Source organism: Syngnathus leptorhynchus, chromosome 2, assembly GCF_054491065.1.
Source record: "Syngnathus leptorhynchus isolate UIUO chromosome 2, UIUO_Slep, whole genome shotgun sequence".
Lineage (NCBI taxonomy): Eukaryota > Metazoa > Chordata > Actinopteri > Syngnathiformes > Syngnathidae > Syngnathus > Syngnathus leptorhynchus.
Window position 1 is genome coordinate 8,513,414 of NC_141196.1, and position 17,139 is coordinate 8,530,552.

The 17,139-nt window shown below is 41.6% G+C and overlaps 1 protein-coding gene across 2 annotated transcripts; it reads left to right on the top strand.

The window, feature by feature from the left end:
- Window positions 1-13,223: 13,223 nt before the first annotated feature.
- On the top strand, window positions 13,224-17,013 carry tmem33 (transmembrane protein 33). Of its 2 annotated transcripts, none has more exons than XM_085906474.1 (8): window positions 13,224-13,348; window positions 14,215-14,280; window positions 14,543-14,637; window positions 14,711-14,898; window positions 15,283-15,350; window positions 15,529-15,662; window positions 15,945-16,028; window positions 16,133-17,013. In XM_085906474.1, exons 2-8 carry the CDS (start codon window positions 14,236-14,238, stop codon window positions 16,260-16,262), a joined length of 744 nt encoding a protein of 247 aa, XP_085762600.1. In that variant the 5' UTR covers window positions 13,224-13,348; window positions 14,215-14,235; the 3' UTR covers window positions 16,263-17,013. The 2 variants fall into 2 exon arrangements, with proteins under 2 accessions (XP_085762600.1, XP_085762601.1); XM_085906475.1 differs by lacking the exon at window positions 13,224-13,348 and adding an exon at window positions 13,368-13,634.
- The last annotated feature ends 126 nt before the right edge of the window (window positions 17,014-17,139 follow it).

A 17,139-nucleotide genomic window follows, 5' to 3' on the forward strand; every position in this document is an offset into this window, starting at 1 on the left:
TGAGGAAGATGAAGAGTTTGTTTTCATGGTTGCCTCTTGTGTGTATGATCTATCCCGCAAACACTTTCTCACTGCTGTTGTTTCATATTTGTTCGCACGAGGCAACTTTGCTTGATGTGTGTCCGTCCATCAGTCCAGTCGTCTGTCTGTCTGTCTATCATCTTTTCATCATTCCTTGGACATTAATGTACGTGCGTGTGTGTGTGAGAAGAGTGTGAGAACCTCTTAGACAGATTATTGCTCATTACAGGCGTCCATTATGTCAGGAAGAATCCTTTTTCATTTGCACTCAGTCTTCCTGGAGATTTTTTTTTTTCTTATTTATCCGAGCATCCATTATCGGAGCTTGGAAATCAGATTAGGCTGTGATGATTCTCCGCTTGCCAATAATTTCCCCCAGTGCACATCTCGGCCTTGTGTTGACCCTCCAGCCGCGTACAACAACAGCGACACCGCAGCGCAGTAATTGCATTAAATGAAGTGTTTGATGTAAATTTAAATGTTGATAGCGAACAGTCCATCCGAATTTCCATTCCATGTCAATGAAACGGAAATGTATTGAGTAAATGCTACGACGTACAAATCTGTACGCTGTTTATTTGTTATAAAATCAGTGTTTCTGTACTTTAACGGAGATAATGATAGAACACTAATTTGAAATTGTGAAAATTCAGAGAGCAAAAGATTTCAATATTGTGATTGCGATTTACTACACAATGTCTTTTCCCCGCAAACACTCGGAATGAATTAATGTTTCAATTTCACATTTATATATATTTCAGTCCTGTCCGTTACGATTACTATTAAAAGAAATGCAAGTGAACTAGAAATTCATGTAGAACACATTTTATTGACTTCAATGAGTTGTCAACTTAAATACTTTTAAGCTTTCAAGCATTCACTATGACAACTTTAAAAAAAAAAAAATCTAAAAAATGGTGTTGCAAACATAAGTCAGTATGTCATCTACTGATTATAACAATAACCAAAACTAATGTGCGGTTTCATCACGTTAACTTGTGTTGTCTGTTTCAACTTCGTAATGCACTGAACCAATCCAATTTCAGACACTTGCGATTATGGACGTCTTTGGAGTGAATGATTCGGAACACAGTGCCAAACCCCGCAGAGTAAACTATAGCAGTCATCGGGACTTCCTGTCAATCTGCAGGACGTCATGTAGTCCGGCGCTCGGAGCAGAATGCCACCTAATTGTGCTTTTCAATACTGCTGTGCACCGACGGAGGGGCGAGGGGCGGGGGGGGGGTTACCACAGGAATCTCGGCTATCGTGCTCTCATTGACGAGGTCAGCTTTCTTGTTGTTGGCAGCACGGCGGCCACCAGAGTTGCTGACGGCATCACTTTTTTAAGAGTTGGGATCATCCGGTTCTCACTTTGACTCCTCAATCTGGAGCCCCAGCACCACCAGCAACTCTCAAGTAGAAGCCATTTTCACCCCCCAACACATCCACTGTCACCGTTACTCTCATCCTGCTGCAGACGGGATAAAGTGATTACCCGGCAACATCCTCCTCAGAGGTTGGATGTTGGGCGGGGGTTGAGAGGGGGGGTGGGGGCTGTTCTATTGAGCGGGTGATGAGGAGGGCCCGCCTCTCCACTATCCGGAGCTCTTTATTGAGGCGTCTATGGGGCTTTATGCTGCCAGTGCTCGGCCTTGCCCTCGCCGTCATCAATCATCCCGCCGTCCGGACACCTCGGCCAATCGTGGCCCTCCAGGAAGCTCTAAAGGAGACAAATAGAACATTAGTGTGTTGATGTTGCTGCCTGTCACGCGTTTGAGTGACAGCCAAGCTAGATCGAAGTTTGGGACCCTGGCTGGACGTAGGCAGGCGGGAAACCCCGTGAAAGAATAGCCCTACAGCATTCTCCATTTTGTGTTAGCATTAAATTCAAATCTCCCATTTTTGCTCACAAGGCAAAGCAAGCAATTATTCAAACGACATCTTGTATTTTGGAAAAACAAACCAATCGGGTCACTCCTCTCTCGAGGTGGCTTCTTTCGACATAGTGACGTTCTTGTCTCAATTTAAATACATTTTCTTTTGCTGTGTGAAACATGGGAGTGTTTAGTCGAGCCCACTGGACTCAAGTTTCGTGGCCCGTGCAAATCCGGCACGACGCGCTGTATAATGTTTGCAGAGGCGGGTTAGACAGAACGTGGGTAATCTCACAGACATGCACAAGTAGGCACAGTTAAAAAGGGGGGCGTGAACAAAGTCGACTTTATTTGCCACCAATCAAAGCAGCGATTGGTGTGTGACAGGTACCGCTCTTGGCCAGTGTGGCAATAGCCAAGGTTATCTCATTAAGAGCCGTTATCTTGTGCCTTAGAGTGAAAGAGCATTTAAGGTATTCTACCGGACATTATAAGTTGCTGTCCTAGATGGATAATCATCAATACCTCTTTGTAGTCATTAGATATGGTTTTAGTTCCCACAGCACAGTGGAAGACCTTTCATGGCACTCCCATGGTTTCACAGCACTTGGAAGTTATACAGTAAAAGGCCATTTTCTTCTTCATTCTTTTTTTGTTTAACGACAATTTCTAAGCTCCCACTACTCCTAGTAGCACTGTTCAAATGCTGCGAGAAGAAAAAGAGGAAGAGGTCCAATGTGATTACAGAGCTTTTTTACAGCAGGCGGTGGCGCAATAAAGGAGGAGAGTACAGAAATGGGAACGGGGCAATTACATGTCTATTAGCAGCCAGTGCAGACCGCACCTCAGGAAAGGCCGCACCAAAATTAAACAATTCTTCAAGCCCGACAAGAAAACCTTTGCCATTGCACTGCTGCTGGATTTACTCGATGTGAGTGCTAAAAGACGTCATTGGAATGTCTACAGGAAAATAGATTGGTGAAATAACAAAATCTAAAAGAGTGAATTAAGAAGTGTGTGTGTGTGTGTGTGTGTGTGTGTGTGTGTGTGTGTGTGTGTGTGTGTGTGTGTGTGTGTGTGTGTGTGTGTGTGTGTGTGTGTGTGTGTGTGTGTGTGTGTGTGTGCGTGTGTGGGTGTGTGCGTGTGTGTGTTTTCCAAACTCCTTTAAGTTCAGTGTTTTGCTTTTTCTTAGACTTTTCTGACACTTTAATATTTGATCACTGTGGTTGGGAATCAGGATTTTCAAGTTTCCACTGTGTTGAGGCTCATAGCACACATGACATTAGCATGGTGTTAGCACAATTAAACAATTATTCAACTGACTGTGTGCCTCTTCCTTCAGGTGCCATTCATCACCGACCGTTCACCCCCATGACCCGAGGCGGGACAAAATGTCACCGCGGGATAACGGAGAACATCTTTAGAGCCGTCTGATTCCAAAGGTATTTTCCCACTGTGGCTACAACCGCAACAATCCACGTTTTGTCCAATCAAAACCTAAAAAACTAAGCATTATCGTCATTGTAAATGCTCAATAGTTGGCGGCACGGCGTGTATTGGCTAGTGATTACATGGTGCAGGTGTACCTAATCAAGTGTCTAACTCCAACAATGTTGTATTTTATGTAGAGTTGTGTGTTTATTTCTTTAGCTTTTCCCCCCCTATATCAAAGCATGGCCATTTATCATGGCGCCCGGACAGCTTTCTTATGTCGCTACCTTGCGCCGCTCGCTTCCATCCACCAAATTCCGCATTTTTATGGAAAACCGCAGTCATTTTGATTGATGAAATCCAATGATGTCCAAAGCAATCCGGGGGATCCCCAACTGTGGCGCATCGGCAGGGTGCTGCACTGTTGCCATTGTCCCGCGCGAAGAAAAGAGGAGCGATGTCCCGGGAGGGAAGAAATCACCATTTTAGACTCAAAGGGGTCTTTAAAAAAAAGGCAAAAGTTTTCTTTTACAGGCAGTGGGAAAGTGCAGGAAAACTTTTTCCTCTTCTATCAACGGAAACAATGTACTTGTTCTTGGTGCATTCAGCTTAAGAGACAAGGATTGGGTTCATAGAACAACCACTGAATAATGAATTGATTGTTGATGCAGAGCCTTATAAAGATGCATATATAGGCAGCGTTTCCTATTAATTTCCCAGTTAAACCTGCATAGAGCTAAAAATGATTCTCGAAGATGGTTTGCTCTCTTTGATCACGCAAAAATATAATTTTGAACAAATATGCAGATATTTTTTCTCTGGCAAAATGAAATTGAATAGCAATACCTACCATGAGTTGACTCACAAAAAATTCTCTAGAACAAATCCCAGTGAAAACTCAGGAGGCCCACCATTTTGGTTTGCAGTAGCTGATTTGTGGTCATTTTTGTCCTTTAAGGATAAACTTGTCGTGAATTCAACTTTGTGACGCGAAAATTATTAGCAAGGTTTATCAAGAGTTTATTCATAAATAAACTCAAGAAGCCATGCTTAAAAATACACCGAAAGCGTACCTTTGGGGTTCAAAGTAGCTTTTTCAGGGCCATTTTGAACATTTTCCGACATCCCCTTAATGATGATCTCATGAAATCTAACAATTATGTCTCTCATGAGTTGACCAACTCAAAAGTCTCAAAAACCATGCTTGAAAAAGAAGTCTGTTCTTTTGGTTGAAAGTGGCCATTTTGGGGTCTTTTTGGTCATTTTCTAATGTTTCTTTTTTTTAATCGTGGACTTGTCCTAACAATTTTGTTCATCCGCTGCCAAATTCGAAGCATGTGTATTGGACAGACAACCAGTGCCAAAGACCACGTCACGTCTCGTCCCCAGGCGTTCCACTATGTGTCGGTTGTCTTGGTTTCTGTCTGTGTGCTCGCCCCTCCCCTCCTGTGTGGCCATGATTTTTTTGATTGTACTCACCTGCCTCTTGTTACCTGTCGCGTATATAAGTCCTGTCTGCCCATCTCTCCCGTCGGATCATTGTCGTTTTGTTGCTGTTGCGGTTGTTTGTTGGGTTGTTGTCGTGTCGTCTTCATGTCCTTTTGGTTCTTGTCATGTTGAAGTACGTTTTGGTTAGTCAGTCATGTTCTTGTTTTGTCAAGTCATGTCAGTTTGTAGAGTCTGGATTTTGGGTTTTGTCAATAAACCCTGGTCCAAGCTGCACTTGGTCGCCCTGCTCCATTCTCCAGCCGTTTTTGGTTTTGCCATTGGGTTTCGCTGTAGATTGCCATAGCATCTTGACTTTGAAAATGAACCCATTTATGTGTGGATGCAGTGTTGTTGTTTGCTCCCCTACCTCACCTGTAAAAAATGTCACATTATGCGGCAGCTGAAATTATCGGCTCAGTGCACATTTATGGGACACTTTTTTTTTATTATTATTTTCCTCTTGCATGTGACAAAGTGATGATGCAGGTTGGTTTTATTTGCTTGTCTTGTTTGTGCAGTGATTCATATCACCTGTCCGCTCTAATTGGCCTCTTTTATTAATACCAGCAGCGTGGTTCCCTTTTGCACCCAATAAGGCCCTTATATTGCCTACTTAATACCACATGGCCCAAAGGGAGCTTCAATAAATCTCCCTTTAACCACTGTGTTTTTTTTCCCGCCCACCCCTCGCAAAAAGTGTCCTCGGGGCGACATCGGGACCGTGTCACGGCGCTGATTGTGCGTGGCGCGGTGCTTAGGAGCAGCTGCCGCCGCCACAGACAAGGCCTTGTCAATTAGAGGCTGACAAGCTGCTCCTTCAGCTGCCTGCAGGCGCTCCGTGCCGGGGCCCGCAATTAGGAACCGTGTCAGCCCCGGCCGGGACCTCCGCGGTGTAGTCCGCAGCTAATGGTGGGCACTCTCAAACATGCACACAGGGCTATTGCTGCTTTGCTGTTGCTTGTTGGCCATTTGGGTCTGTCATGACTCATGAGTAGGGCAACAAAATCATATCCGAAGCCATATCCGATGTCTGCCATTTTGGTTCAAGTGGCCTTTTTAGGGTCATTTGGGCTGAGAGCCTTGAGGACAAGCGATTGTCAAGTCGTGCACAGCCTGATCAACCTAGGCAAGGGTGTCTGATATTGAAAGACCCGAAACACCGGAGAACTCCAGGTTAAATCACTGACGATGTGTTTTGAAAGACTCGGCAGCATATGTATAATTTGGTAGTCGACTGTCCATCGTGACATCTCAAGCAGCCATGCCTGAACATAAAGTCTGTCATTTTGGTTTGAAGCAACTATTTTATGGGGATTCACAGGAGTCCTTCAAAGACAAATTCCTTCTTGAGATTTTGTCTGATTGCTACTAAATTTGGACCCTTGAACCACAAAAATCTAGGTGATGCTATCATTTGAATTTTGCCAAAGTTTGATTACTTGCCATTTAAACATGAAACTCAGCCTTACAAGGTCAGTCAGTTTCAACATGTAATTTGTTTAAGAGTGGACCACAAAAAAGTCTCAAGCACACATGCCTGGAAATTGTGATATTTCATGGCTCATTTTAGCATCTACATGCACCCATCAATTTTATCTGAGACTATTTTGGACCCTGTGAGAAAATAACAAGAAATGTCTCCAGCGTTGTCACAACTATGACAGCCCGCAGACAGATCGCTCACCAAGTCCCTTTTGTATGCCGTGTCACCGCTAGCAGCTGGTGGTGGCATTCCCCGGCCCTTGGACGCCGCCCTTTGACCCTTGCGAGGGGTGAGAGGGGGTTGGCCGGTCTCCGGACAGGGCGGTCCGGCCATCGCCGCAGCGCCCGTGATAGCTCGGGTCAGCGAGGGCCAAGTTTCCAGCAAGGAAAAAGGCGAACAAAAAGCCCCAAAAGCTCACCATGCCAGTGGGATCATTAGTTGGAGCGTTTGTTTAACTAATTAGCAAGCTGGGAAGGTCCAGGGAGGCTTGTATGGACGACATGGACATCATGCAGGAAGGTGCAGACATTCTTTCGTAAAAGCAAAGGATGCAATGGTGGCCTGGGATCCATTGAATTATGACCCATTCCCAGTCCGGGGCATAAAATGTCGAAATGCATTCAAGGGAGCTTGGAATTCTCACGATTGCTTCCATAGTTTTTGTAAATGTATCCTTGGCCATCTGTCTATAGTTGTGGCGTGCAATGACAAGCACAACAGTCAAATGCTCTTCCACTAGATTGCCGAACGTAAAATACATTTGTAGCTTTTACACAAAGGACTGAAGGATTTGTGTTCAATTGAAAGAATTCACACTCAGTAAATCCATTTCTGAGTAAATTGAGATTCGCAGAAGAAAGTAGTTACGCGTTCAGGAATTGCTGCTCAGGGTTCAAAGTAGCGGGACACTGAAGTTCAAGAACAGAGCAAACAGCACATGCCGACAAAAGGACGCCCACAGCATTGAAGTTTTTGTTGAGGTGGCCGGGGTGGGCCGGGGCGTTTAAGGTTTTGCGTTAAATATGGGAATGTTGAAACAACGGGGGCAAAGGGGGTCAAGAAAAGTCAACAGGAGAGCAGTCTTGATGACAGAAGGAATTTGATATCAAAAATAGATAAATCTAACCAGCCGGGGCAGGCGCACAATGGTCACAATGGAGGCGAGTGTTGGAGTCAACACACATTTGTTGTGGGCCATTAAAAGCACTGCGTTGACTTGTTAACATTTAACACAAAACGTTGGTGCGGCGAGAAAGAACTGAAAGGGAAGAAAGAGAAGGGGGTTCCAAGATGGAGTGGGCGGGGTGGGCATGACATGCTGGCGTTAAACAGGCGAGCAACGCACGCCTTTGAATTGTATCACTGACCAAATCATTCTTGTAATGCCTTTTGTTTACGCCTACCTGTTTCACACACAGATACTGAAAAACTAGCAAATATTGCTACTTTAATGTAAAGATCCGAATATAAAGCCTCCTTAATGCTACAATCCTGCAAAATAAAGACTAGCACACAGACATCCTGAAAAAATATTCAATATAATAGAATCAATCCGCAAAACTATAAAATGTCGCTACTTTTATACAAATGCTGCAAAAATATAAAGTTAAGTCTTACGCAAAGAGTGTGCAAAATGGCAAAATAAAATCTCATTATTGAATGTAGCCATTTTCACACCGAGATCCTGTTAAGTGCTGAGCTGCAGCTTCTTTTGTACAGAGTAAAATGATAAAAATCCAGCAATTACAGAGATGCTCTGAAAAAAGTACAAAAAAAATAGCCTTTCACACACCGATTCTGCTCAATTGTAAAATCCAGCCTTTGTCACACAGAGATCCTGCAAAATTGGTAAAAATAGCAACTTTAATGCTGATATCTTGAAAGATTACAAACTTAACCTTTTTTACACAAAGATCTACATAATTATTAAATGTAACCACTTGCACAAAGATTCTTCATAGTAGAAGCTTTCACACAGTCACTGTTTAATGCCGATTATAAAATGTGCCATTTTTCACACAAAGATCCCACAGATTGGATGTAACCCACAGACCCTGCAAAATTATCAAATCTAACCCATCACACCAAGATAATCGAGTCAGCGATACTGCAACATCAGTTCCTACAAAATTATTACAAATATGTTTTTCCAGAGATCCCGCAAACCAACAAAATGCAGACACTTCCACACAGAGAGCCAGCAAAATAAAGAATCCTTCAATAATTGATGCCTCCATAAAAGGATTACATGTAGATGCCACCAGATATCAGTAAAGGATTAGTTTTATCTCATTAAAGCTCCTCAATTCACTTCAAATGCAAATATGCGTAACAAATAAACATAATTTCTGAAGGCAGTATTTCTGGAGATGTACCTAATGTAGTGTCCGGAGAGCGTCCTCGCGAAGCACTGAGAACTCTGCATGACCTTCAACCCGACCCCCCACTATCCCCCTACCCCTTGTCGCCAGTCGCACACAAGTCTGAATTCCATAATTCTATTGGGAAAAAAATCTTCCTTTTTGACAATTTAATAGCGCAAACTAATCACGCAGTTGACACGGGCCATTCATCTGGTGGCGGGCACACAAAGAACGGAGCCTGCTCTCGCCCCAGTTTGTCGTGGGTGCGACAGTCGGGGACGGGCCTCCGTTTCCAAATGGAGTGCACAAAAAAACCATTGTGAGTGCTTAATGGCTATGTTTGCCGAGCCACCCAAAACCCAGTGTATCAAACCTATGTATCTTGGCTCGTGACAAAAAAATAGGCTGCAGTAGGTCAATAAAAACGAAATTAAAAATTCAATCTCTGGTTAAAAAAAATATTTTCTCTATCACGACAAACTGCCACTGGCTTCTTTCTGTTGTCATGTTGTCAGTACAGATACAGTTGATGGATATGATACAGTTTTATGTCGCCGATTCCAATATGGATCATCCATGACCATGAGTGAGATTAGCTGATACAGATACAGAAGTAAGAAAAAAATCTATTTTTAAGAGAAAATAATATTCTGATAAATAAACTTGAATGAATCGCCCAACGGTAGTCGGCAATTGGAATGCAAAGGGGGGGGGGCGCAGTTTCAACCCCCCCCCCCCCCCCCCCAAGTTATGAATTTGTTTCTGAATCAATTTAGCCGTGCAGGCATTTTCCCCAAACATCCACCAACAAGCGAAATTGATCTGCTGGGACCTCACCTCTTAGTGCGCCTCAATAACAGAGACATCAAGCACCACAGATAATTTTTAATATATATGCAATAAATGTTCAATTTGTTTCTCAGGGAAGGACGGCAAATAATAACGGCACATTTCGCAGCACATCCATAATACGCAAACAATGTGTGTGTGTGTCTGTGTGTGTATGTGTGTGTGTGATTAATTTGCTTTTTGATTGCGTTTGAGGAAGCAATAAAAGCCGCTTGACTTTGCAGCACTTTTGACCGCTTTACTGCCGCACAAATATGTTTGCATGCGTCATTTTGTTTCATGCCCGTCGAGGTCTTTTGTTTTGCTCCCCAGATGGGACCTGGACATTTCCATACTAATGATGCAAATTATGAATGACATCTTATTCAAGATGTCACCAGCAGCAACCTTGCTGTACGGTGAAGAACTGTTGCAATAATATGCAATTCACTTTTGAAATGTAGGATGCAATTTTGTTATGGTCCAAAGGAAAACATGTAGGTCCACATTTTGCGATTTGTCATTTTATTTAAAGACACATTGGAGAGAAACTTGCTTTTCAAAAACTATTCTACAAAAACGTCTTAAACATTTAATTGAACAGAATGATGCAAATTCTGCATTTTTGGTTGATGGGAGTCAAGTTCTATACAGAAAGAGGGGGTTCCATGATTACAGCGAATCCAAGTGCTCGGAATTTGCTCGCGATCCTAATCCTGATCCCAATCCCTCTCAGGATTTGTACGAGGGGACGTGACCAAAGGACATATACAATGGCGCGCCTCCCCGTTTGTGATGACAATCCTCCTCATGTCCGTCACTGTGTGCGTTCTCCCGAATTCACCTCACACGCACGCACAACTGCGAAAAAGCAACATTTCCGTCCTTTCATTGTCAATAGTAGTATTCGTGCTCACTCCACCATGTAAACTCAATTAAGGTTTGGGATGGGCTCTATACCTGCGACATATCCAGGTTAGGAAGGATGCACATACGTCTCCCGGCCCAATTAGCGCCGTACAATTGATTTATTTTTTTTTCCATTTCGAGAGCCCAAGTGTTTTTGTATAGTCACTTAAATTGTTCCATAACTTTAGGTGCTTTCCGAAGTCAATCAAAATCAGACGCAGTAAATTGCGGAACTACATCGTAAATTGAAGAGCCTTTGTCAGGAACATTTTGTAACCCAACGTGTACTTAGGCCATTTCGATCCACTAGAAATGTACTTGTGCAAAGATAATTTTATGAACTCACTTTTTGATTGACCCCCCCACACACACACACACAGGTTCATTTTATCCTGCAGAATGTTGCTTAAAATGTGACACTTTCCATTATTTAAATTAGTGAGAAAACAGTTGCGAATAAAAATAATGGAGATGTGTTCATAATCGCGTTTTCTCGTTTCAATTTTAGGAAATCTTTTTTTTTTCCAACTATTAACGACCCCCACATACAAAATAAAATAAAGTATTTTGAGTACTTTGTGTTGTTTAAAACAAAAGAAAATACTATGTTGGAATATTTATGACTAAATAAATAAATAGATAAAGTTCGTTTCGATTATAGAACCTGCGCTTATCTGAGTGAAAAAAGTGTGTAAATTCCTCAAGTTCATTTGCTTTTAATTTTATCGACGTGCATTTTTTGCGATAAGTGGAACTGCACAATTTACACAAATAAGCGCGCATTGCCTGTTTTATTGCATCAAATATAAACGTATAACCTTTACGATGGATGCTGCGTGTGCAAACTCTTGTTGTCAAGTAGTTCCCTAAATGACCCTTTTCACTTAAAAAGATCGTTTCGATTTCGATTCCTGATAAAAAAAAAAAAAGCCTTTTTTTTGGACGAGGGAAGAAAAAAAAGGAGCATTTTTTTGTGCATTCTTCATCTTCATTCTTCATGGAGAATGAAGATGAAGAATGATATTCGTAAAAACACGGAAACGCAACAATACATTTATAATACATATGATTTGAAAATCTCATTTGATTTTCCTTTCGAAAAACAATACTAATAATAGCAATGGCAAAAATGACTTTTTCTTTAGAACTATTACAAAAAACAGCATAGCTTGTATGAAGAAAATAATCGTTCCTTTTTATTAGCTATTGGTAATAGGTATTTCTTAGGCAAAATATATTTCAAGACCTTGAAATGTATATGAATATTTTTTATATAATATAAACAATATGATAATGACAACTTAATAGGCCAACATTTATCTGAATTACAGAAAAATATATTGTCTGATTTGAAACTACGCTCACTCTTGTAAAATTACTGATTAAATTTTTCTTGTTTTCATCATTAATAACGCTGGTAACATATTGTTACGTTTATAATATATGTTTCTCTGATTGCCTCATTACTTATTTACATCACACTACACACATACGAGAATAATGAATTAAAATGAATATTTTCGCGAGTGCAAAAAGCATGAAGGTAAATTTTTCGTTAAAAAAAAACTCCCAACAAGAAACCAAACAGTACACCATGATTTGAAATTCAAAAGCCTTACAGTAGGAGCAACATAGCTCTTTTTCCTCTAATGCACCGCATGTTGTCTGTCACAGTTAATCTCTCTGGTGATTAATGAAAATTCATGCTCTGTGTTCCTTTTTTTTTTTTTTTTGACATGTTTAAACACACATGGAAAACGTTTTAAATGGGATAACGCATGCAATGTCGGAGGCTCCAGTTCTTACCTATTTAATGCAACGTGTGTGTGTGCTGGTCCTCCATGGTATCACATGCCTACTATGTGGACAAAAATAAAGCAGCCACATGATTCCCTTTAGCAAGTGCAAACTTTGTGTCCTCCTGCGCACCATTTTATACATGATGAGCCCCTGTAATGGGATTATTAAACAAAAACGTTTCAGGCGCTGGCGTTAACCTTTTTTAATGCCTAATTAGGTTTTGCAAAGAAATAATTAGATTCTCCAGTGCTTACACACGCTGCCTATATTTTCAAATGGCGTCTGCGAGAGAAAGGCAGCATTGTTTTCAGTGAACGGAACACACAGAGTTGAGGAAAAGAGTAAAGTGTTACGTTAAAAAACATGTTGGGACAGAATAAGGAATACTTAAAAGTCTGCTGTTTTTGCGACTCACTCACTTGGGCTCAGTTTTCTGTCCGAGCGCGCCATCTAGTGGTGAGCGGGCGTAAAACAGTTTAAAATGACATTTAATGGCACAAAATAAACAATTCTCGCAACAATCCCACATAAGACGATATATTCAACACTACAACCAAAATTTAGTGAGTGGTTAAAGAAGAGGAGCTTTGTTGGTGTCTGCTGCCTGAACCGGAAATACAGAAAAGAGCGCGCAGTTTTGTCGCTCATGCTGGTCAGGCGGCTGACTTGTATTTTTTTATTACTTCATAATATTTTAATCTGTGTTTGTTTAAAATCCACAAGAAAAAAATAATATACATAGTCAACACAGAAAATACATACATTCATGTGCAGACATTTGACACTTATGGAGAATAAAACACCTTTAGTGATTTTAGCTTCGACCAGTTCAGGGTGTCCCCCGCCTACTGCCCGATCTCTGCTGGGATAGGCTCCGTGGAGACAAGCGATACGGAAGAATGACATGAAATTTTGAAATGGATAATTTTTCTGTAGTGACTGCACTCATCCACGCCCCCTAGAGCCGACTGGAAGCACTTGCTCTTAGAGAAATCGTCTTTTACGAAAGTGCTCCTTTCCTATCCTCGCGAGAGTTTGCGAGATTGCGGTCACCGACCAAGAAGGTCAGCTGATCATTCACTACAAGCGCGTGTGTATTTCGACTCAGATACAGTGACGTGACTGTCACAGCACACGCTACGACACCGGTAAGTTGTGTCTTGTGTTAAAACTTTAAATACTGGCAGGATATCAAAAACTCTCCCTTTTAGGCGGATACGCGTGCTGGGTTATGTGTCATAAACAGGGCGTTAGGGAGATGACGCCGTTAGCCTAGCAATCTCCCTTGCTAGCTCAAAGAGAACGTTCTAGATTCACCTGCCTTTAGACGCCTTTGATGAGGCGTCAAAAAGAGTCCTAATCGAATATCAATTCTCCCTCGGTCGCCTTGAAGAGAATGCCAAGGCGGTATCCTTCGCAGGAGTTCTATTAAATGTAAGCTCGCTGTTTCAAGTCGTTTCATTAGCTTTCTTTTCAAGTAGCTTCTATGACAGGTACACTAAGCTATTGTGATGCAATTCAGACGAGTAACGTGCGTTGAATGGTCTCCCAATTATCTGCTAATCCAATGCATACAGTGTATTAATGTTGTTAAAGATCAACTGGTTCGTTATCAACCCAAATGGCTCCTGTGATATTTATTCTTCCGTTTTTTCACACAGGTTAAAGTAGTGCTTTTTAAATTCACATCTACGCCTGTACTTCCTCCCCTTCCTCCTTTCCTAGCTTCCTGATTTCCTTCTCTCTGGGCTTTCTTCTCCCTGTTCTCTACACTATTTTCCTTTTCCTTTCTTTCCTTCCTTTCTTTTTTAGTTAGTTCACCTACTCAATCTAATACAAAAACTCTATCAATACTTACTTATATACTGATGTCTTATTTATATGTTTGTTTAAAAAAATGGTTATGGAGGCCCTCTGCAAAATACAAACTTCTATAAATTGTTTATGGCAAACTAACAATGTAGTCCACGATCTGTTTGGCATGTGCATTATATTTTGTTATTTCCCTGAACAGTGACATATACAAGCATAGAAAATGGCAGACACCAGCCATCAAAACCCTCCGAGACTGGGGCCTGTGGTAAGCCAGTTGCTTAATGATTGTTTCAGGTTTTTCCTGTTGAATGTGCCCAACACACAAAATTTCCCCAAATTCCGTCGTAACTTTTCAGTCAGCAATCATTCCTTTGGCAGCAAGTTTACTCAATTACTCAAAATTTACGAACAAATACAGGGCATACTTCACAGGAAAAATGCAGGCGGAATGCAAGGTTGCACGATAATTTGGATCATATGCCTGGAGCCGTGAAATATAACAGTACTTCTTTTCCCCCTTTGTGTAGCAATTTTTAATGAGCAACAAGCTTGAAACGGCCATGTGGCTGTCACGCCTCTTCACCGTCTACTGCTCCGTCATGTTCATACTCCCAATCTTGGGGTGAGTAGGCACAAACAAGAGTTTTTTTTGTTGTTGTAACCAAATCTTATTGTGTGGACCATTTTTGTCTTAGACCCCACGCGGCGTCCAACTTCTACCAGCGAGCGCTGCTTTCCAACGCGCTCACCAGTGCCCTGCGCCTGCACCAGAGGCTCCCCAGGTTCCAGCTGAGCCGGGCATTTGTGGCACAGGCGCTGCAGGAGGACAGCTGCCACTACCTGCTGTACTCACTCATCTTGGTCAACTCCTACCCCATCACGAGTATCCTTGACTTCAAGGCGCTTGCCTGCTCTATGAACTGTGGGTGGGTTAAAAATTGTTTTGAGGCAGGGTGTCCTAATGGAGAATCACATAAATGTATAACTGCTAGTCAGTCAAGGCTTATCTTTATTTTTTTATTTTTTTGATAAACCAGAAACTGTGCGGTTTAAAATGAAGCATTAACATCTTGAATGTTGTCTTTTCAGTTAACAGTTTGTTGTCTTTGGTCATTTTAGTAGGATTTTGATGAATGTCTTTATTCGGCTGCCACTTGTCATATTCCTCGTGATAAAATCACAGTTCAACTATCAGGCGAGCCAGATTAAGTCCAATGCAATATCCCGTGTATTATTATCTTGTAGTTCTTTAATTCATTGATTCCAGTGAGTATTTTCCCAGTTTTCCTCTTCTCCTTGCTCCACGCAACCACCTTCACCAAAAAGGTCCTCGATGTGAGTATGACACAGCCACTATCTCTGGCTGTGACTTTGATTGCTTTCTTGTCAGGGAGGTTGTTCAATATGCCAATGGAATTTCTACTCCAGCATTTTGTTGCTCAAAATATAACAGAGCAGTTTGCTTGAAAAACATAAACGGATGAATTTCAACATGTTGTCATCGTCCGCACAGTCAGTGGGGCCCAGCACGCTGATGTTCATCAGGAATCTCCTGGACAAGATGTCTGCCAATCAGCAGAACATCCTCAAGTTCATCGCCTGTAATGAGATCTTTTTGATGCCAGCCACTGTCTTCATGCTCTTCAGGTTGTGCACATATAAACCTAACACATTTTTTTAAAATCACGTGATCATGTGCTAATTTTAGCAGTTGCTCTTACCATGGGTCGAAAATACTTCCACAGATGATCTCAAATGGGCCGCATGTGTTAAATTAACTTTAGAGATGACTTTGGTGTGGGGTTGCTGTCTTCAGGTAGACTCTTGACGTGTGGTTGGTTCTGTCGAGTGCTTTTTTCTGTTAGGGGTTGTTAATATGACCATCAAATACGTCTCCTTGAAAATGTCGTTTTCGTGGTTTGTCAACAGTGGCCAGGGAAGTTTGCTGCTGCCTTTCATTTACTATCGCTTCCTCAGCCTACGCTACACGTCCAGAAGAAATCCATATTGCCGGTAAGAGCTACAAATACACATTATTGTTCTGTTCTATTGATGGTTGCCTTATATATATATATATATATATATATATATATATATTATTTTTTTTTTTTTGTCAGTACTTTATTTGCTGAGCTGCGAATCCTCCTGGAGCATTACATTATGAAGCCTGCGTGCCCTGCCTTCTTCCGGAGGATGTGCCTCAGCAGCATTGCCTTCGTCAGCCGCTTGGCCCCCACCGGCATCTGAAGGCCTTAACATCGCACCCTCTCCCCCACTCTTTTTTTTTTTTTTTTTTTTTTTTTTTTTTTTTTTTTTGGCCGCCGCCAAGGACGTGACTTCCATTTTGGATGAGGACGCACAATGTGGCGCCATCAATGGAGGACATTTTGTTTTTATTGTTGCAATGACAACTTGACAGTGTACTGCAATTCAAGACCAGCCTGAAAAGCATTGAAGTTGTTTTGTGTCCTCTTCTCCTTTCCTAATGTGACCTCAGCAAAATGGTGGGCCTACTGCTCTTTTATGCCAGAGCACATGACATCTTAATGTGATCCTACAACTTTATTTATTCACTTGAGATTAGTCACAAACTGAGCTTGTAGTATAATTACTAATTTAAATATTTGTCAGAACTAGGAGGCAATGTATGCAGTTTATACTTTCTTTTTTGTATATACTCTTTAAAGTCCTCAATTCACTCCTTGCTGAACAAATGTCATTTCTGCTTTTTCCAGAATAATCATTAATAACAGGACGATCCTTTATGCTGTTGGAATTCTTGAAGTGAATTCCATGATGCATGTCATTAAGTGGGAAGCTGCACTGATTTCCAATGCATTATAATTCCTTTTTTTCCAATGCATTTAGCACACTTGTACGAATACTTTTGTCTTACATGTGCCCTAACTTTTTTTTTCTCCCATGTCTCCGTCTGCCTACAGATGAACCACATTTTTATCGCGTGATGAGCTCTTAACGATGATGAAATAAAATGTTAACCGAATCGTCAGATTTATTTTGTGCTGAACCAATGCGCATACTGCATTTCGTGATGAAACCCAATAATTCTCATTCGCCGACTGTGGGTGCAAATTATCCAATCAGAAAACGTTTTGAATATGTT